Source organism: Corvus kubaryi, unplaced genomic scaffold, assembly GCF_017639235.1.
Source record: "Corvus kubaryi isolate FWS band 111438036 unplaced genomic scaffold, C.kubaryi_AGA036_p1.0 split3-73, whole genome shotgun sequence".
Lineage (NCBI taxonomy): Eukaryota > Metazoa > Chordata > Aves > Passeriformes > Corvidae > Corvus > Corvus kubaryi.
In genome coordinates, this window is record NW_024582091.1 from 34,151,233 (window position 1) to 34,172,767 (window position 21,535).

General features: G+C 36.8%; 1 protein-coding gene across 1 annotated transcript in view; it reads right to left on the minus strand.

The window, feature by feature from the left end:
- The window catches only part of LOC121658989 (vesicular inhibitory amino acid transporter-like), a 29,101-nt gene extending 8,510 nt beyond the window's left edge, over nucleotides 1–20,591 (minus strand). The window contains exons 1-2 of the mRNA XM_042016656.1: nucleotides 20,283–20,591; nucleotides 770–789 (exon numbers count right to left, since the gene is read on the minus strand). Of these exons, the coding sequence (XP_041872590.1) occupies nucleotides 770–789; nucleotides 20,283–20,591 (329 nt within the window). The remainder of the gene's footprint in view (nucleotides 1–769; nucleotides 790–20,282) is intronic.
- Between the last annotated feature and the right edge of the window lie 944 nt (nucleotides 20,592–21,535).

A 21,535-nucleotide genomic window follows, 5' to 3' on the forward strand; every position in this document is an offset into this window, starting at 1 on the left:
TCCCCTGCTGAATTCAATCTGTTAAGGATGACCAGCCTCAGCCTAAACCAAAGCAGAAGACTTTGAGAGACCTTATCACAGCCATTTACAGTCCTTCCCACAGGTGTCTGCTTTTCCATGCGTAATTGTCAGTTTAATCAGAGCATAACGTAATTCTGACCTCTAACATCTCCTTGCTGTTGTTTATACCAAATAGTTTAATCCAGTAGCTAACACAGACCACAGGATGATAGAGGTGGGTTTTTTTGGGTTGAATTTTTTTTTTCATTTTGTGAATTCAGACCTTATTAAATAAACCCACTTTTGCCTATATATATTTTTTCTTAAAATTATGTATGGTTGTCTGCTCCAAAGTTTAGAGTTTAGAATTTCTAAATTGAACATTTCTATAGAAACTCTAAGTATTTCTTTCAGCTTATGTCTTTGACATCTTTTTTTCCAGAGTTTGTAAACTTCAGGTCTCAATTACTAATAGAAAGCAAACATTGTGGACATAACTGGTTTTACAGCTTTTTGAATATAGAGCATGTTTAGTGGAGAGAAATGAGAAAACACTGACCATGCCAATACAGTAACTATGTCTGTGGTGAAGGAACAATGCTTTTTCTGCCTTTCCAGGAACTTTTTTTTTCTATTTAAAATAAAAGAATAGTAATAACAAAATTCTACAAAATAACCAAAACTGTAATTGATGGTCACCAGAACTCAAAGAACAAATGTAAACTTCCAGGCTTCAAAATTAATTTTGTACCTGCTCTCCAGTTCTTACCTTTCCAAAAGCAATACTTTCTGTTAGGACAATTATCAAGAACATTATCAAGTTTAAATAATTTAGCTAAAAAAAGAGATATTTTTAATAAATTGTTTTACTGTCGATGTAATATAACAGGCACCAGTCTGTATTTTCTGGCTTGCAGCTGCTCAGCAACTTTAGATTATTCCTAAAAGTGACTTTTACGTGGAAAATTCATCCTCCATAAAGAAATCCTTTCATGGATGTTGATGAAGGTGCCTTTTGTGCCCCTTTCATGAGAGGTGAGTGCACAGAGAATGCAGATAGAGCATGAAAAAATTTCAATGGTTCCTTGCTAGTGGAAAAAGGGACTCAGGTAATTCTTGCACCATTTCTCATTGCACATTTCGTCCAGCCTGGTCCCAGCACTTGTGTTTATTGAATCTTCTGATTCTGTGTCTCATGTCCAAATTATGGCACAGACAGCCTTAGCTGTGAGGCATCAGTTAAAAAATGAGCAGCAAAAGGAACTGTTCCCTAAATTGCCTCATAACTCTTAGTTTCAGCATTCTGTCTGGGAAGTGTTCTAGTCTGAGTGGCTTTATTTCCAACTGTTCTAGAGCAAAGTCAAATGTGTTAGCTCAAATTTGCTGCTTTAAGGTGATCTGTTCATGGAATAGAATATCACAGGGAAAAAGCACTCACACATCTGGGGACAGAGGAGGTGGAGTTTTTGAAACTATCCTCTGCCATGGAGCATCTTGAGTGGTTGTGTTATTTACCATCACTCCATCCACCCTGGGTGAGAAGAGAGCCCAAACTTGCCCAGCGGGTTGCATCTTCCCTTGCGTCCCACGACATTTGCAAGACTTGGGTATTTTCACCCTAGACTGAGGATGGAAGTGCACTGTTCTGTGTCAGTCAGTGTGTCTGGCTGGAGGTCCTGGTCAAACACCCAGAGCAGACAGCCGTGGGCAGCTGGGCCAAGGTGGGACAAAGAACTGAGGGCTCAGCTGGTGACCAGCCTTTGGAGAAATAGCAAGGAGAAGAGCAGAAAGGGCAGGTAAGAAAAGGTCGGAATCAGCTAGAAGCTGTTTGCCTTGTCAGAATACTCCCAAGCAGAAGCATCCAGGTACGACAGGTGTCACCAGGAATCACCAATCCACCTACAATTGGTTTTTCAAAAAAACAAGCAGAACAGGAATTCCATTCTACATCTGCACATTAAAACACTTTGCTGATGGTTTGACTACACTCTTTGAACTACATGTGTGTGTTTCCCAGACCAGCAAGGCTGGCTTCTTATTTAAAAATAGCTGACATCTGATTCAGTGCTGAATAAAAAAATGGGCTTTTTGCTATCATACGGCTATCACACTCCTTCACCTCAGGACAAGCATCTCCCCAAGGAATAAAATGTGTTTAAAAAAATTGAAAAGTGAGCATGGACAGACAGTCAGAGAAAGATATCAAAATTCCTTCATATTCAGTTTTAAAGCTTTTAGTCCCAAGTAAAATATTTTGTTTCATAGGTTGTTTTAACCTGAAATATGACATTTTGAAAAAAAAAAGCAAACTGAAAAGTAATTAAAAAGTAAAGAAGGTCAAATCATGGCCAGAGTTGAGGCATGCCAAAAGACAATAAAATTAAATGGAGTCAAAAGAAATGCTAAAAATCAAGACAGAGACAGAGAAAATTATTTCATCTTAAGATTTAATCATATGGAAAAATAAATTAAGAAATGAAGAAGAATTTAACTGAAAATTATTCCCTTAGGACAGCTCTCCTATATGCAGAATACATGCTGATATGCCAGACTTCCAAATTAGCTCTGATTGCCTTTCTCACTCCACTCAGTGGAGTGTAGTTACTCCACTGGAATGGTTCATTTGAGTTTGACTATTTTCCCCAACTATGCATTTGATACCTTGCATGAACATGGGTTAGACATAGAAACTATACCGGAAAGCATCCTACATGAATCATCTTGGAAGAGTAGGGAGATAAATTCAAGATCCCTGCTTTTCAGTATAATTCCACAAAATATTTAATTATGCTGTTTAACATTTGTTGCTATTTGAAATACATAATTTTCCCAAACAGATGCAAGCCTTGGTCGCTGTGGTATTTATACAAAGAAGGAACTTTATTAATATAAATTTAAAAACATAGCACATCCCTTAATCTCATGCCATGATAAGAAAGCTACTTGCTTGTTGACCTCCATGGTCTTCCTTTCTCAGTCACCACCGTGATCATCAGTGATTTTGCATCTTCTTCCAAACCACTGTTGACTACATTGAATAATACTGGACGAGATGCTGATCATTCTACCAGGTAACCTCCTAAACACTACTAGAAACTCATTCATTTGACAATATGTCCACACTGACAGTTACTTTTTTGGAACCTGTCACTTAGGCAGTTGTTAATCCATTTAAGATGTACTCTGTGGTTGCACTAATTCTTAAATCAGCATGTTGTATATTAATGTGTCAAAATTCCTTTTAAAAATGTAAATATATTATTTATCTTTCACTGACTAAATTGCAATGTCATAAAAGAATAATTTGAAGTGTGTTTAATAAGGACTGTAAGAACTCTTTCTCCAGAAACATAATGATTGACACTAATTATATTTCTAGCTTTTTATTCTCTATCAATTAAAAACTGTAGCAACAATTACATTCTTTTTCTCAGCATTGTTGCCAGGTTTCACTAGTCAGGATTTATCGGGTTTTTAAAATATTGGGATGATATCCACAATCTCTTGAAGAGTCCACATGTGGTAGTAATTTAATAAGAATATTACCTGGTCAGATGTGTCTTTTGTTATGCCTCCCAAGTGAAAACTTGCTGGGCATTCTGCCTTCAAAATACTGTTGAGATCCATTTCAACATCCATTTTAAATAACAGTTGAGGTTATCTCATAGTTAATTGTCCAAGTCTAAGCTTGGAAAAATTAGACACATCAATTTAAAATTCACACCTATCTTACAATAGGCCATTAGCAGAGCTGAGATGAATTTCCTTTCAGCGATGTCCATGCTGAGCATGGAGTGTGTACACACAGTGTAGAAACTCTGAGACATAACATTTAAATGTCTTATGCAGAATAGCATAATGCATATCCTGAAAAATTACAAAATGGCACAATCTTCTCCTGTGCTATGAGCAGGTCCTCCTGGTTCTCTACAGGAACTACTTATGAACAGCTGCATCTATTTTTTTAGAATTAAGAAGAGTCTTAGAACCTCCTTCTACTAAAGTAGGAAATCACTGTTGCAAAATTCAGTGAGTGATCTCAGAGAAGATTAAGGTGTTCTTACATGAGAAAATCTCTAAGTTAATTTTTCCCATACTTACATCCACATATTCTGGTGCCTGTGTCTCCCTGACTTGGCCAGGATCATTTGTGTGCACCAAGGGGGACAAGAGATGCCATCAGCCCAGTGCTCATTATGTCTCTGGTGTTCATCTTGATTAGTGATGACAAACAGATTTTTGATTTACCTCCTATACTCTTCTGGAACAGATGCAGTTTTAGATATTTGCCTCATTATTTTGTCTCATCCCTCATAAATATTAGGCAAAATTCCTGGCTTTCACAAAAGTGTTTATCTTATCTGCATGTTTTATAAATACCTTCTTCTACTTGGTTCCCTTAACACTTAGTTATAGGTGAGTTTTTCTACGTCTCCTTTTAAATGAAATCACTTATATGCTGCTCTGTAGCAGTTAATGCAGACCTTCCTTTTTAACTTTGTTCTGCTGTTTTTCCTGGTACTTTCAGACAAGCATACATAGTCACATAGATAGACACACACTTCCATTTATACTTAATTTTTGCCACAGTTAGTATTTCTGTTTTGAATTTTTACACTAAACCTAGCCTCTTTTTTTACTAATTCCTGAAAACTGTTTTCTTGTTGTCCTGTTTACTGGGAGATCCATTTTTTCCTCTCTTTGCTACTGTTTGTAACATATAGTTATTACTCTCACCTTTTATTTCTCCCTTTTGCTATATACATATACTTAAAAATTTTTTAATTGATACATTCACTTAACTCCTGAAGTAGGAGGGGTATTAACACATTGGTATACTGTTTCTTAATTATGAGGTGTGCCGTCTGGACATCTCAAAAATTCTTGTTAAACAACTTTAAAGTTTCTTTCACAATGGGTTGTCCGTATTTATTCTTCCTAATGAATTATCTCTCATAATTTTCTCCAGGATTGAAAAATTCACTTTTGAGGTATGAAGTACTCTGTTTTCCCATAATTAATGTAATTAGATCCTCCAATTTGTTCCCTTTTATCCAATGTAATGAGGCTCAAAGTAGAATTATCTTATGCTAGGTTCAATACTTTTTGTGTTAGATAATTACCATCTGTAATTTTTAGAAACTTCAATGGTGTTTTACTACATACTGCATAGAACGCCTACCGTAGGTCTTTAAAACTGAAGTCACCAAGAACAGTACAATTTTTCTTTCCAGACAATAGCTCTAACACAGATAATCATCTCTCTAACATAGAGTGCCACCCTTATTTCTTTTGCCTGTTCTTTTTAGGTAAACATGTTTTATCTAAAAACTTTTAAATTCCAGGTGCATAGATCATCCCATCACGTATTTGCAATATCAGTTATATCCTATTACTTCTCAGCAGTAAGAATTTCCATTTCCCTGGCTGGCTACCCAAACTCCTGGCACTGCTCTATAGATTTCAGGAAAAGAATTCATCTACTTTCCCTCTCACTTCACAGTTTGTTCACAGCTCAGCTGAGTTTGAATTCAAAAATACAATGAGCTGTTCTGTGGAAAACTTCAAATATTGTCTATGGCCTGTCTGACCTTAGCAGCAGATCCATCTCCTCTAATGTCAGTGAAAAATCTTCCTTTAACTTCAGGGATGGTTGTATTAGACCCCAGCAATCTTGTTTTTCCTGATTTTTCTTATTCTTTCTCTCTGCCAGTGCCAGCCTCTTTCAGCTGCAGGGACAGCAGTGACTAAGGTGTTTATTCTGTGATTAATGCCTTCAATTGCCTTATATACTGAAAGAAACTTTAGAAGTGCTTACCTGTCAATCCTTCAGGTACCATAAGTAGATGATAAGGCAGATATAGACTGCTCAGAAGATACTGTGATAAGTTAAGCAGGTAAAGAAGCTGCATGGTCTGCACAGCAGAATGTATCTGTCCATTTGACTGACAGAAGCCACTGATTTTTTTCTCCTTTTAGTGGATATATTAGTCTTAAGAATCTCCTAAAGATAAGAAAAGTGAACAGAGGAAAGAAAATGTCTGGGAAAACAAAGAAAAAAAATTGCAGCTATTAAATGTGGAATCTGATCCCATTGGCTTTGCTATTGGTTTAAATATTTGTCCCCAAACTGAAATATGCTTGATTCTTAATTCCTCATGGTTTGATGGAAAATGTTAGTTTGCATAAATCCAGAGCTCTCTGCAAGAATGAACTGAATCACACAAAGAAAATCTCCCAAGCAAATTACCTTTTAAGAAAACATTTTTTTGCTTGGTCCCAAAGGAGAAAGCATCCTTTCATAGGAGAATAAGGGTTCTTATTATGTGTTATGCATCAGAGAGGAAAAAGAGATAAAAAAAGTAAGTCAGTTGAAACTAAAACAAACATTATTCTGAAAGTTAGTTTTGGTGAGCAACATAGACTCCCTGGCTGCTTACCTATTTCACTCATTATAGCCCAGGATTTCACCTGAAGGCAGGCAAGTGATCCAAACATCCAGCACAGCAACATGCAAGTGAATTCCATGAATGTATGGCCAAAAGAGCTTGAGGGGAAGCAGAGGGGGGCTTTGGGAGAATACAAGCAAAGCAAAGCAGTGGGGAGTCAAATAACTTTATTTGAGCGTGCACTGACATAACAAAAGGAAGAATTCAAGTGCATAGAAAGTTCAAACTCAGGCTGTGAGAAAGCATTTGGCTCATTAGGAGCTTTTCTTGAATGCTGCCTGGATGGGACAAGCCACAGTTCTTGTCACTTTTAACAAGTAATGCTGAAGTGGAAATGGAAGAAAACAACACCATACTGCAAAGAACTTTGCATTGGAAAAAAACCTTATGCACCTCTGAGAGCTGAAAAGGAAGACAGGTTACATCTTATAGAAGCTGAGTTGTATTTTCTGAACACCAGCATAGGATTTGTCATGAATAAAAGGTGACATATCTCCCCTGGCAGATATTATCCTGTTCTTTCCTCAGTACAGACCTAACCACCAAATTTAGGTGGACTCTTACTCAAGCTGTAATGACTCCTAGACTTCAGCATATAAAGGGGAAATTTGTCCCAGAGCACAGCCTGGGGAGAATATAGTTAATTGTCTAGATGAAAGACATAAATAGTGGTATACTATTATGTTTGGTCTGCAGGAATCACTAAAATGATACAGAGTACCACACTCTATTCCTCTGGAATACGTGAGAAAAAAATGCTGGTTTACCATTAGGCTGGGTATAGACACAAATTTCTACTGCTTTTCCTCTCTTAACCTCACTTAAACTTCAGTGGCACCCCTGGAGGCTTCTACCTTTAGGATAAAAGAAGCAGCAACTGATTTTACAGCCTGATAATTCATCATGCACAGATACAAATAAAGTTGAGGTTGCAAATGAATTCTGATAATGGAGGTGTCTCTGTCCCATAATGTCATAAAAGACCACATCATTCTTAATGTTTAACAAAGTAGAATAATTCCCTTAATTTCAAGTAGATTAGACAAACATTCCCAAATATGCATAATTAATAACAAAGAGAAAAAAATAAAGGTCAGAAAAGAAATGTGAATGGGTTTTATTGCATGCTCTGAGCACTCATCATAAAAGCAAAGTTAGGTAAACTCTCATTTAAATTAAAAAAAAATTGAATATGGTTCTACATTGTGAAACCAGGCATATAATGTATAAAATGCTCATTGAAAACATCTTTTTAAGGTCTCTAGATGTAAAATACTTGAAGTATTACTACTTGTGGAGGTATTTCTCATTCTGTTGTACAGACTGTGGTAGAGGTCCTTGACCTCTACGGGCCAAGGAAAAAAAAGACTGGAGTTATAAAATAAGTAATATTCCTTTTCTGTGTTGTATGTTTTGTTTTATTTTCCTCTTTCTTATTTATTTATTTATTTATTTATTTTCTTAGTCTGCAATTGCACTGGAGAGGAACTGAGGGAAGAAACTGGGGACCTTGATTATTTTTGATCCTTGATGAAGACCTCAGGTTTATTCTTAACTTTTACATACAAAAACTGTCTGTATGGATTGAAGTAAAAGCATTTCTTTCATTATTAAAACAGTTAGCTAAGCAATTGCTGTAAAAGTTTGTATATTTGAAAAAAGAGTCTTCTTTTCTGTTCTTAACCTGAGTCATTCTCATAGTGCAGAGAAAACTTCTCAGCTCTATTGAATCTCTCCTTTGTTCCTACTTTGGTGCTGAAATCTGTAGTGATCTCATGTTTGAGAAATTAATTTCAAGGCTGCATTTGATTTTTGTTCCTTTCTCCTAAATAATTTTCATTTCTTACATTCAAATTTTTAGCAAAATTGAAATTTATTCACAAGGTGTAATTAATGAATTTTAGGTGAAAACTCAGTGCCTGTAACTGAAGTTACTAAAGTGACTACTTTCTTTACTCTCTTTGGTACCCAAGGAAATTATCTCTTCTTAGCATCTATGAATTGGGCTAATCTCACCCAACCGCTGTCTAAAACAGATGTTCAATGAATGAGTGCACACAGTAGCAGAAGAGACACACATGACAAATCTACCTTGCTTTGATGTCCTCTTACTAGGAACAGGATTCCTTACTTTTCCTACCTAAACACAGCAAAAAGTTAAGCTAATGACAGAATCACAGAATATCTGAATTGGAAGGGGTCCGGTAGCTCCAGAAAGGATGGATAGAAATAAGGATCACCATATGACTACTTGTTTCCACAGTGCAGGGCACTTGTTTTAGATTTTGTGAATCTCCATCAGAGATTCCTGTGTCTCTCTCTGTCATCTGTAGAGTCAAGTGAATTCCTTTACAAAGGCCACGAGACAATGGCAGGCCCTGGAAGAGCAAAGGAAGCACAAGAAGCTGGATAACTTGGGAACGTAACTGCACTGGGGGAGGCAGGAAGAGGGGAAAAAAAGTGCCCTCAGGTAAAGTGCAGAACACTAGAACATAAGACTGTGAACCGTATGAGGCAGAAACAAGGGGTAGGAGAATATGATGGGCAAGAGGCTGTGAGGAAAAATGACTGGATATGAAAAATACCTAACTAAGCATAAGACAGGAATAAGAAGAAAGCTAGAGGGAAAGTATGCATTATGCAGCTGATTATCCTTTCTGAATAGGAAAGGAGACCTTCAAGGGTGGAATGGCAGCTCCTCACAATTTAGGAGATAGTAAAGAGTCTCTGAAATCCCATCCAAGGAGCAGAGGGAAACCTACAGTTTTGTGCAGGTATTTTATTTTTTGCCTGAGATGACAACAACAAAAAGTATAAAAGAAACTGCTCTGTCTGAGAGCAGTTGGCTTTCCAGCCAAAGTGAAAGAAATCAGTAGGCAAGTAAAGGCAACAAGGGCAGGACTGGAGAATTCATTTTAAACTCCAGGTTCCAACTAAAGCTTAGAAGGAGATTTTCAAGTCCCTCAAGGGAAGGTGGCTGAGGAGATGTCATTTGGAGTTGCAAAAATCATGTAGACAATGAGACAAGAGAATGGGTTCAAAATGTAGTGAGCTAGAATAAACTTCAGTGCCAACTTCTAGAGTGACAGTAAAGTGAGAGCAGTAACAGTCATTATAACAGAAAAAAATAGATAACTTCTTACAAACAAAAGAAACAAGTTTCTTATAAAAATAAGATATATTGGGTCTATATTGTTTATAATTCTTATTCTCAATCCACATTTTTTTCAAGGTTCAATAGAACAATTCACAGTTTCTGAAATAGCCAGATTTAGTCTGAAATAATTAAATTAGAATGGGTTTTAAAATTGAAAAGAAAAACGTTCTCTGCTTATCAGGGAGGAACTAGCCTGAACCAAACATGATTCTGGAGGGGGAAACAGCAATAAAAACCATCATGAATAGAAATATTGTAGAGTAAAGGAAAAGGCCTGAAACTGCCATTGCTACTGATAACATAAACCAACAAAAAATGTTTGTTGTAAAGACTACAAAACATAATCTACTGGTGCCGTTATTTGTGTCAATTCAAGAAATGGACTAAGAGAAACTGAAATGGATAGCAGCCTGTGTGTATGAGCTGAAGTGAATGTTTCTTCACTTTGACTCATATGTTTACATTTTCAAGAAGTAAATATTAAATTTCATTTTTTTGTTAGCTATTTAGTAACACAGCATTGTACATATGGCAAAACCAGTGCCACTGGCCAAGAATACAGAGAAACATTGCCTTCCAGGAAGCATGGTGTATGTGGGGAGAAGAGGGAGAAGACATACAAATAGAAGACAATTTCTTTTACTTAGCTTTAGGGGTAAAATGTTTTATACAGCTTACTGTGCTAAAACTAGGTTACAATATATCATATTCAATGCTGTGTATAATCAGTATTTAGGGCTTTTTATTTTCTCACATAGCTCTATTTGCTCAATCAGACAGACCTTGTACCATTTCAGTGAATCTACTGCTGTCAGGAATTATATACACTGAAGTAAACTGCAGGTTAACTGTCTATGGATTGTGTGGAAGAAACTTTACCATGTGGAAAGCCTGCTAGAGAAACATCACTCTTTCTGATTCTACCAGCACATTATAATAATTCAGATGTCCCTTACTTTCAGCATTAAATTCTCCTATGCATTTGCAAGTGCTGAGCTTGTTAACTTTTATTGCTCGACAAACCCTAGGGCTCACTCTTTTACTTCATAAAAAAATGATCTCCCTTCCGAAAATTTGCTAATGGAAGTGAAAGAAGTTTAGAAAAAACAGGAAAGGAATACCATCTGACAAAATATTTTACTTTCTGCTGCCTGTCACTCTGTTCTTGCTGTCTTGGGAGGAATATTATCCTGGGAGGAGTTATATTACTAAATACAGGTTATTAAAGCAAATTTGCTGAAGTTACATACCTCATAAGTTTAAGAACAGGGGCAGAAAGAACATATTTAAGAAGAATGTTTTCCAGTAGTGATAGCTGGTCAATGGCATACAAATGATCTCAGTCACAGAAAGCTGGTGAATAATTATAATAGGTAATTTGGGCTTTGTTTTGAAAGTTAACTGTCTAATGTAACACCACAACAATGAAGTAGCCAAATATAACAGATACAGAAATTCAAAGCTGCCTAATAACAGTGTATTTAAATACCACGTGACCTACCATGAATTTAAAAAAGAGAAGGAGAAATTACACCATCTGTTTTAATTCAGCTTGTTAAAAATGCTTGCAGGGATTGATGACACCAAAAAGTATGGTAGATTAATTTGATTTTAGTATAGTGGGAAAGTACATCAGCTATTCCCTTCACCTGAGGGAGCCAGAGATCCTTGTTCTGCAACAAGTCGTGGCACATTGGGTTCTCCCACGGAATAAAGGGATCATTGCTTTCAAGCAGCTGACTAGTTGATACTTTGTTTTTGGCAACATTTATTGTTTCAAAGAGTAAAATTTTCATAACGCCACTATCAATTTATCTTTGATATCATATTTCTGTCATTTTCTTTCTTTGCCATCTGGATTTTAAGATGGAATGCCCATTTTAATGGCTGAATATTCTAAAGGTACTCATCACATTCTTTTGCTGATTTATCTTGTGCTCAGCCTCTACAATGAGTCTCAATAGCAAGGAGAATCAATTCCTTATAGAGAAAAGAGGGGAAACTGAATCAAATGTCAAACTGATTTATCACAGGCTACATTTAAACAATCATTATTTTGTAAGGAGTTTCTGTAAAATAGGAAACATTTTGAGACTCACTTTCAAAATTGTTTTCAGTATTGGGGCACCTGGAAGTTCTTGAATGTAATCCCATTGTGTAAAGCAATGTGCAAACAAAGCACAAAGAGATGCTCTCTTCTCCAAAGAATTTAAAATCTAGGGGAAAGATAATGCGGAAAAAATACAGGTGGAGAGGGGAGTCAAGGAAACCTTGAGTCAATACCAGATACTGTGAGTCAAGAGAGGAAACGCTGGTTCCAATGTAGCTTATAACTCTGCAATTTTCATCAAAAGGACATTTCTAAGAGTATCAGAGGAATATCTTCATATCAGTTGATAGGAATGCTTGTTTAAGTATTTAACAAATTGAAAATGGTAATTGTAACTGGAAAAAGAGAGACCAAAGTCAATAGATGAAGGAAGAAAAATAGTAGATTATTATAGAAAAAATGAGCAGCTTACATTTGATTTGATGGTTGAAGACTTTCTTGCAAAAGCTTGTGGTCTTATGAGTTATGGAACTGCATCAGCTTTCCAGGTGGGTATGCATGGGGTGAGCTTGGAAAGGTTAGGGAAAAGTGTGTTATTGTGACCCAGACAGGGAATTATAAGTGCTCATATCAGTTTTAGCCTTGTGGATTGGTAAACCAGATTATGTAATAGTGAGGTTTTACAATAAAAATAAGCAGGACAGGGACCTAGTCTGAGTCTCTAGAAAGAGGCCTGACTGAAAGATGATGCCAGATGACAGGCCTGCATGGTAGCAAGGACAAGGACTCACACAGGGAATGAAGGAATTCTGGTGTGGGCAGACACTGGATGAAAGACTAGGAACTCGGTTTAACTGCTTGACTGCTGGAAAGACAGACCAATATTTTATGTATGCAGCAGCAGGATCTAAATAAGATGTGGACTTGAACGGGCCCAGGAAAACACACTCTGCCTCAGTTCCACACTCCCAAAGGCGAGGGGGAAGGATGTGGTGTCTATCAGCTGCGTCTGTAGGAGCTCCAAGAACCTGAGTCTGGTGCAAGCAATGACCTCAGGGAGGAAGGCACGAGGCAGACATTCAGGAGAGACTGCCAGCATTAGTTGTGTGCCTGGATAGGGACAGCAGTACAGAGAAGAGGAAGCTGGTCATGACCGTATGTATTAATGCAGGTAAGATTTTCCTTATAAAAAAGTCTTGCAAAGAAAAGGAGTGGTGTAGTGTGTGTGCATGTTTCTAATTTATCTATGTACCAACGCAAGAGCTTTTTTTAGGCATTAACACCACCAGAGCAGGCCATCTCCTGGGTGCTTTGAAGGCTTCCTAATGGTGAAATGAAATAAAAAGAGGCCTGGGAGGAGGAGGAGGCACAATGTTCAGGTTTCTGAGGTACTTACACATACCATTTGTTTCATATGTGTTATGGAAGAAATGGAAATGAACACACCCTTTCTGCAAATATATGTAAATGAGTATGTAAATCATACCTCTGTCACTTGACAGACTGTCTATTAAGCTCTAGCAACACCACTGATAGTAGCTGGCCTTTGAATAATGGCAGGGTTTGAAGCCCTTGGATGGAGATGTACTTAAGTTGAGTGAGATATAAAATGGTTAAAATACTGACAGACTCCTCCAGTGCATCCATCCAAGGAATTCTGTCAGTGTTGAAGGCAGGACCACGCACTGCACCTTGCAGGTGCTGGAGCAAGGTATTGGACCCAATGATGAGTCCTTATGGGTCCGTTTCATCTCGGGATCTTCTGTGATTCTACGACTCTATGTCCTTACTAACGAGATCTGTTGGCAGCATGCTAGAGCAACTTGCAGATTCCAATTAATGCAAAAAATTCACGTTATTACCAGTGGAAAGCACTACTGTAAGGAGAAGAGTTGAGCTGGTCCCTCCCAGTTTACTTGCCATACTACTATATGCTTACTTCCTAGTTCTTTTGTCCTTTTACATGCACACAATTTCTATTACCATCTGCTTCATGTAGGAGGACTCACATCTATAAAATAGCTGCTCTGAAAGATTAATAGTAGTAGATTTTCCAGATGAAACAATTTTCAAACTTATATGACAACTGAAAAGTCAACGAGAAGTCCTCACTTACAAGAAATAGCCACTTGCAAATTTTCTCAAGCACTTTCTTTACCAGACTGTGACAAACTGAACATCAATCCCAGGATAAGTATACTATGCATTGCAGTGACTAAGCTGCTGTTTCTAGGAGTAAGCTCAAGAAGACATGGTGGCTTTGAAATTTAGATGCTGAAATACACAGATTTCAAAAGTACAAGGCAAGAAGAGTTTCTGCTGAAGTTGTTGGAAATGATAGATAATTGTCATTGCTAAAAATCAAGTGTCAAATAAATACTTTCTTGAAATGTAAGATTATAATTTGAGGTTCTGAACAGAATTATTCATATTTCTTTAGGCCCAGCAGTGATTCTGGCTACTGTTATCAAAAGAATGAAACATTAGACAGGTATGTCTGTAAAACTCAGGTAAAAATCTGTTCAAGATATAAAATAAAGTATTGGTTAAGAATAAATATTTAAAAATATATCTATCTTACACACAGTGTAATCAAGATACTGAGATTTAAGGCTGAGGTTGCATGTTAAATTCCATGGGTTTTTTGAGTATTATATTTTAGAATGTTTCCCTCTCATATGAGATATATGCTGATTAGCTTAAATTAGATCAATATAATAAATTATATAATAAAGTATATCAGTTGTAGCCAAACTACTGAGGCTATTAGAATCATTTATGAAGGACACACAGAGAGAGACGCCTCCTGTAACTCTTGTTAACTCATTTGTTGAGAACAGCAATTTTGAACACATGGTGAGGGCAAGCATGATCTAAGGTCTGCTTTAACTTCTACAGGTATTTTGATATGTCATTTTAACACCTAGAAGGCTTAAAGAATTGCAATACTTTGGTCTGTTGCTTGTGTAACCCATGTGCTTTTTTCTGGGCTTCAGGAGCTAGTATGGTGCTTTCTGAACCAATAGTCCATATGTTGGGACTATCTGTATGTCCAAGGAATAATTTTGTGGACTAGTTATGTTATATCACAGTTTCTACTTGATGGAAAACCTGACATGGAGGGGCTATGGAAACTGATTTGACATCCTAACGTTTCCATAATAGTTACAGTAGAATATGTTAACGTAAATCCATCAATACTCCCTCCCTCACACCTGGTTATTGCCCAAATAATGCGACATATGACATAAAAGTCAAAACCTACAAAACAGCAACTTAAATCCCATGAGAATTATCCAAATATTTATTCCTGGAACCATTTTAGATGAGCCACTTCTCTGTGTTTAGGAGTTCTGTCTTCATAACATTTTTTAGTGTTTGCAGCTGACCAAGGAAAAAGCAGACTGATAAAGTACATTGTCTAATGAGATTTATAGGAAAGGCAGTTAGTTAACTCAAAATCAGTCTGCTGCACCATGCTTACATGTCAAATAAAGATATTTCTCTGATTTAGATGTTATTTCTTTGTTGCAGGATAACACATTTTTGATAAAAAGCTTTTGTGATAAGAAGTAGGATTGGGAATAGAGAAGATATATATCCTGAATGCAGCCTTCTCTGTACTATATGAATATGTGCACAAAAGAAGCCTACCACAGGGTCTGAGCTGAAATAAAAGGTTATACAAAGTAGTGACGTATGTCTGGAATCTTTTTGTCCCCTCAAGAGAAAATCAGAAGGGAAAACCAGGGTACAAACACTAGTTACAGAGTCTTCTCCCCTAAAATATATCTTTTATCAATTGCATTGCATAATGGTGACATTCTATCATAGAAAAAACAGATCGGAATTTAGACGGCCCTCACTGGGCTTTTTTTGGGTCTGCAGTTCTGGCTATAAGGGTTTGTGGTTGCAAGCCTTGGAAAAATAAATTTGCCAGTATTGCTGGCACATTTCAGCTAAAATCATACTCACTATGTGGAATTTTTATGGGCACCACAATAGTCCTACTATCTTGGAATTTTACTTTGTGCTGTCATTTTTTGACATTTCATTTGGAAACTTGAATTACTTTCTGGTCCTAGGTTAGATATCGGCATTGGGCATCTCCGTTCAATTCTCCATACCACATCTTGATATGAAATGCAGAAGTTAGTTTCTCTCAGATGTCTGTAATTTAGTTCAGAGTATGACTTTAGCTTCAATGCATATGCCTTCAGCTTCAATATATAACATATAATTCAAGGAAATTACTGCTCTGTGCTCAAGAAAGGATTGACCCTTGTTCTCACGTCTGGAAAATAAATACTTTAGATCAAGTGCTGGAGTTAAAATCCAAGTGGATATTTAGCCAAAAATGACTAAATTATTTAAGGTTCAGGATGAGAGGATTTATATCGTTACACATCTAATGATCCGTTTTCTAAGACTACAAGCATGTACATATTTATATTTGGAAAATGCTTACATTTTGTGTCAGTAAAGCTTAAAGAGAGGGGTTTTTAGACACTCCTCAGATGTTTGCCTCTATACTTTGGAGGCATGTCTGCTAATTCTGTTCCTCAGCATCAGTGTGTTTTCCAGTTAAGCATTTAGGAGTTGCAGTTACCTAAGTTAAAATTGGAACTCAGTACAGAAATATGGTCATAAAGGCATGCAGTGAAAGGAATATGGATATTCAGGTTTTAAAATTATGATTATTGAAGTCTTGAGTCTTTTCTAAACTCATGTATAATACACAGAATATAAATATAATGAGAATAGTTATGATTTCTACAGAAATAATTGCTAATTTATTATTGATACATTGAAAAGTAATGATTAATAATACTAATTTCATTATTGTTATTCCTGGAAGCACTGACAGTAGTCAAGCACCATATTGTGTTACTCTGATCATGGAACAAGAAAATTTCCATTGCTGCAGGTATTTCTAATCTTTGTACAACCTAATTTTTTGCAAAAGTAAGGATATGAATGTTGGCAACATTAGGTATTAGATGCATTGAATCAAAGAGAATGTGTAGTTGGATTTCACAGAATCATTTTAGTTGGAAAACACCTCTAAGATCATCACCACCCTGTCAACAAGACCATGTCACTAAGTGCTGCGGCAAGTCATTTCTTGAACACCTCCAGGGATAGTCATTCCATCACCTCCTTAGGCAGTCTGTTCCAATGCTTATCAATCCTTTCAGTGAAGAAATAATTCCTAATGTTCAGGCTAAACCTCTCCTGGCACAGCTTGAAGCTATGTCCTTGCATTCTGTCACTGGTTGCCTGGGTGAAGAGACCGACCCCTGCAAGGCTACGACTTACTTTCACGTAATTGTAGAAAGTCGTAAGGTCTCCTTTGAGCCTCCTTTTCTCCAGGCTAAACAGCCCCAGCTCCCTCAGCTGCTCCTCATAGGACTTGTGTTCCAGACCTTTCTCCAGCTCTGTTGCCCTTCTCTGGACATGCTCCAGCACCTCAATGTCTGTCTTGTACTGAGGGGCCCAAAAATGAACACAGGAGTTGAGGTGTGGCCTCCCAGTGCTGAGTACAGAGGGACAGTCACTGCCCTGGTCCTGCTGGCCACACTATTGTTGATACAGACCAGGATTCCGTTGGCCTTCTTGGCCACCTGGGCACAGGCTGGCTCATGTTCCGCTGCTGTTGACCAGCATCCCCAGGTCCTTTTCTGTTGGGCTGCTTTCCAGCCAGATTTGATAAATCATGTTTTACCAAACATTCAGAGAAAAGTTGTGCAATTATATTAGCCTGTATTTTAAAGATTGTTCAGGCATCATAGTACTGGAAGACACTTGAAGCTTTCTGGTAAAGCAGTTGACCTTTTTCACTGTTAGGCCCTCCTGAGATCTAAGTGGAGATCGACTCACAATGGTATAAATTACATTTATAAAGTACACAGGTATAAATTATAGGTAAGATTAACATTTTTTCACTTCTTTCCATTATTTCACTTCTCTTTCTCGCTTGTTTTTTCTTCATTGTCTTGTGCCCCTTCATGACACTATAGACTGAATGCCTTTTTCTTTTAGTTTGGCTTTCTCCATAGTCTTTGCAAAAATCCTACTACATGTGACTGGCAAATAAATAGTCTTTATTGTCCTTTGGTTCTGCTGTGAAATACTGTACCATTGGAATTTAACTACCTTCTTCTTTGTGACTACTGCTTTGCTTATCTATCCAGCACCAGTGTACAAGTCATTACAAATAATTTTGGCCTTTTACTGCTACATACAAACAAATGCAACTTGCATCACTCTGCCAGATGATGCAGTACATTTTCCCATTTGAATTAACTCAGCTTTATGGTCTCTGTCCTTACCCAGATTAACTGAAAACAGGTTTTGATTTGCCTGTGCAGTGCTGAAATATGAAACATGTTTCCCTGGAAACTTAAATGTCTGAAGCAATCATTTGCACATACAGTATCAGCGCCAAAAGTGCATATTTTTTCAGTTCAAGTTAAGAACAAAATAAAAATCTCTTCTTGTTTGTTTGAAAAGACTCATATTTAAAACACTGTGAGAAAACCCTTGTATTTAATTTCAGAGACCAAAGATTTAATTGTTCCCATAATAAATCTGGATTGCAAAATAATTTCATTTTTAGACTAATTGAATTCACTGAAATAACTGTTTAGAACACTTAAAAATTCTGCTGAAATGTTTACCTCTAATTGTCATGCAAAACACTTCTGCCCTTTCCTCTGGGTAGGGCAAAACAACTGTCATTTTATCAAAGATTATCTTCACCAGTCAAGAACACTTAGATTGTTTTAATCATTCTGTTCACAACTCTGACTTTCTTTTCAAAGCTATTCATAGAAATTTCTTCAAACTGTTATTTTCTACTGACAGATGCCCATTCAATATTCTCCCCTCTCTCCTCTCCTGCCTTTCCCCTTCCCTTTCTCTGCTCTCTGCCTTTGTTTCTAAACCAAATGACTTGCTCCCAATCCCGGGTATTGGGAAATAGGAATAATACAAATATGTGTACACAGATTCACATACCTGGTCCCACAAGCACACAGTTTAATAAAGTGTCAGTAGGGCACTTTGGTTATACTATTAGCAAAACTGCAGTTTCCAGGCTTTGCAACCTTCAGCCTGCCTTAGGAGAAAACCTCAATACTGTAGGTTGGCTGTAGCCAACTGCTCTTTTAATGCTAGTTTCTAAAATATTTGACCAAATGAGAGCCATGGTAATTAACACTCAGCATGCTGAGAGTTTTGACTAAGACCATAGCTACTGATTTGATTGGATAAGTTAGCTTGAATTTTTCCTGATTTTAAATAGACAACTGCATATTTGATTGTGTTAAAATACATTATCAGTCTATTTTTTAATTGAAAGCTATATTATTAATAATTAACAGTAATTTTGTACACAACATTTAGGGTTTTTTGGGGACTTTGATATGTTTACAGAGGCATTATTATTTTTGTTTTTCAGAAAGGAAAACAATGGGTTAGAGAATGTGATTTGCCAAAAGGTCATACAGCAAATACTGACAAAACTGACTTCCAGAATGAAATCTTGGCTTTGGTGAAATCAAATGCAAAACTCACAGAGACAATGGGCTCTCATCCCAGACTCCTGTCCTGACTAGATGCTGCTGAGGGAGATTGAAGATAAAATGTGTTACTAGAATGCAGTTGGGGTATTTTAGGACTTCACACTTTTATTCACAGCTGAACACTTTCAGAGTATGATATGCTACTGTGCCCTGTTATTGCACTGGCTCTCATGTGGTGGTGCTCATGTTTGAAAATACACCAGGGTTAGAAATATGTCCTTTTTTCTCCTCCCTTGCAGAGCTGAGGGATGAACTGGATATGTAAACAAACGTACATCGGCATAGTCAGACTTGTGTGACACTGGAAAGATTATTTTTCTATAATTAAAGTGGCATAAAAAAGTGTTTAAGCAACAGTTACTGGGACTAGATGTGTCTGTGGATGCTGCTTTCTTCTTACCATGTCAGACAGAAAGTTAGTGGTAATGATAGAATTATGTAAGGAAATGAATCATGAAAAGTGAGAAAAAGATTCTGAAACACTTAATGCTAAATTTAAGGATTTGGAAAGATACTCAAATTCCACACAGAATGTTGGGACCAAATGCTTTCAGTCTATTCAACCTAACTATTTTCTTTAACACTGACAAGTATTATTACACTTCTTGTGCTTCGTGCTTCAATTTATTTCTAGTTTAATTTACATGTCAGTAAATATATGTCTGACGTCAGTCTGGCTCTTACCATCCTCTTTTTATCAGATGTTTACTTCACATTTCTATCAAACATCTCTGAATTCAAATATGCTTATTAAAGATAATGTTGGCACTTCCAAAACAGGCGCAATCACCACCTTTTCAATTCCACCTAATTTAAACACTTTTTAAACTTCAGATGACATATGTATCATTTTTCTCTTTGGAACTCTGTTTTATCAGAGTGCTAATCTTATGCAGAAAGATTCAAATATGTGAGTAATAAATTCATAGAAACCTTTTAGAATAAGCAAAATGATGGTACAGCTAAGTAAAATAGAGCAGGCTAAGTGATGACCAGTTTTTTAAATGATGAGTGGAATAAGTGTGGAAATAAAAGGTTACCTGAATGGCATTTGTTACATTCCATCCTGCTTCCCAGCTGGTGATCAGTTTGACCTGAGCATGTGGCAAGGGAGCTGGGGACTTGTATTCTGGATCCTGGTGACAAACATTAAGCTCAAATTTCAGGGGTCCATCTGGTTCCTCTCTGTTCTCGCTGTGAGCTCTGTTCAGTTCATCTCTTCTAGCAAAATTCACATGCTCTTCATCGGTGTCTAGGCAGCTGTCCCACCTCAGCAGTCCCAAAAAGAGAGATGGTGTTTCCCTAAAGCAGTTGAAAAGAGATGAAAAAGTCTGCTTCAGGTGAGCCATCCTCAGTACCAAACATAAAAGTAAAATCTTTCATTACATGTCTTTATTTTTTTCAGCAGTTGTACGTTGTCACTCCTTTTGGTAGGTTAGCCTTGATAGTGTAGCTGTGATTAATGGTTTGCTGTCCTTGGTTCATTTATTTGTGCCTGTTTCAAATGACAGCTAAAGAAATATCTCCAGGGTCTTCAACATACTGCCCAGAGTAGCATGCAGCAAGATTTAGTAGTCTGCAAGCTTCAATTTACAATTCAAATTGTTTTTCCTTTTACCTATGGCATCTGTGTAGATCAGTCATTCATGAAGCATCTACAGGTGGCTGCAAGAATCTTTTCCTGGAAATTATGCATGTTTCTAACACAAATAAATAGTTCTGCCAGAAGAAAACAAAATGCTTCATTAAAAACTAGAGCTGATGGACTGACTGCTAAGAAAATGCATGTAAATAAGTTCACTTTTCCAGATGTGAGAATTTTCTGTTGTGTTTTAGTGTCTACAGAGGTCAGTAGAACTTTAAAAATGTTCTTAATAGAGCTTAAAGTAGCAAGAAAAAGAAAAGTAGCTAGTTTGTAACTATATTTAATTCACTGTTACCAGCAACATTTAGGGGAGAGACTTAGAGGCATGATGATACATTTACTTTATGGTTGTGAATTATAAATAGATATATTGTATACATTATAATACTATATTAATATTATGATTATTCACACCGTAAAATACTAAAAATAGTATTTACAAAAGTATCCTCTTCCTTCCTGACATGGCCCACAGAATTTGTGAAGATAGGTAAAGAGAGAGAAAATTGGGTTACACTGTCATTGGTTAATTTATGCCCATTTTCTTTTGTTATTTGCTATACCTGCCACACGTTCCTCTTCTCTCTTTCTTTCTAAAGAGTACTGGGTTTTAACAGCTAAGTTTTTTTTCATTAACAGCTGAATAAC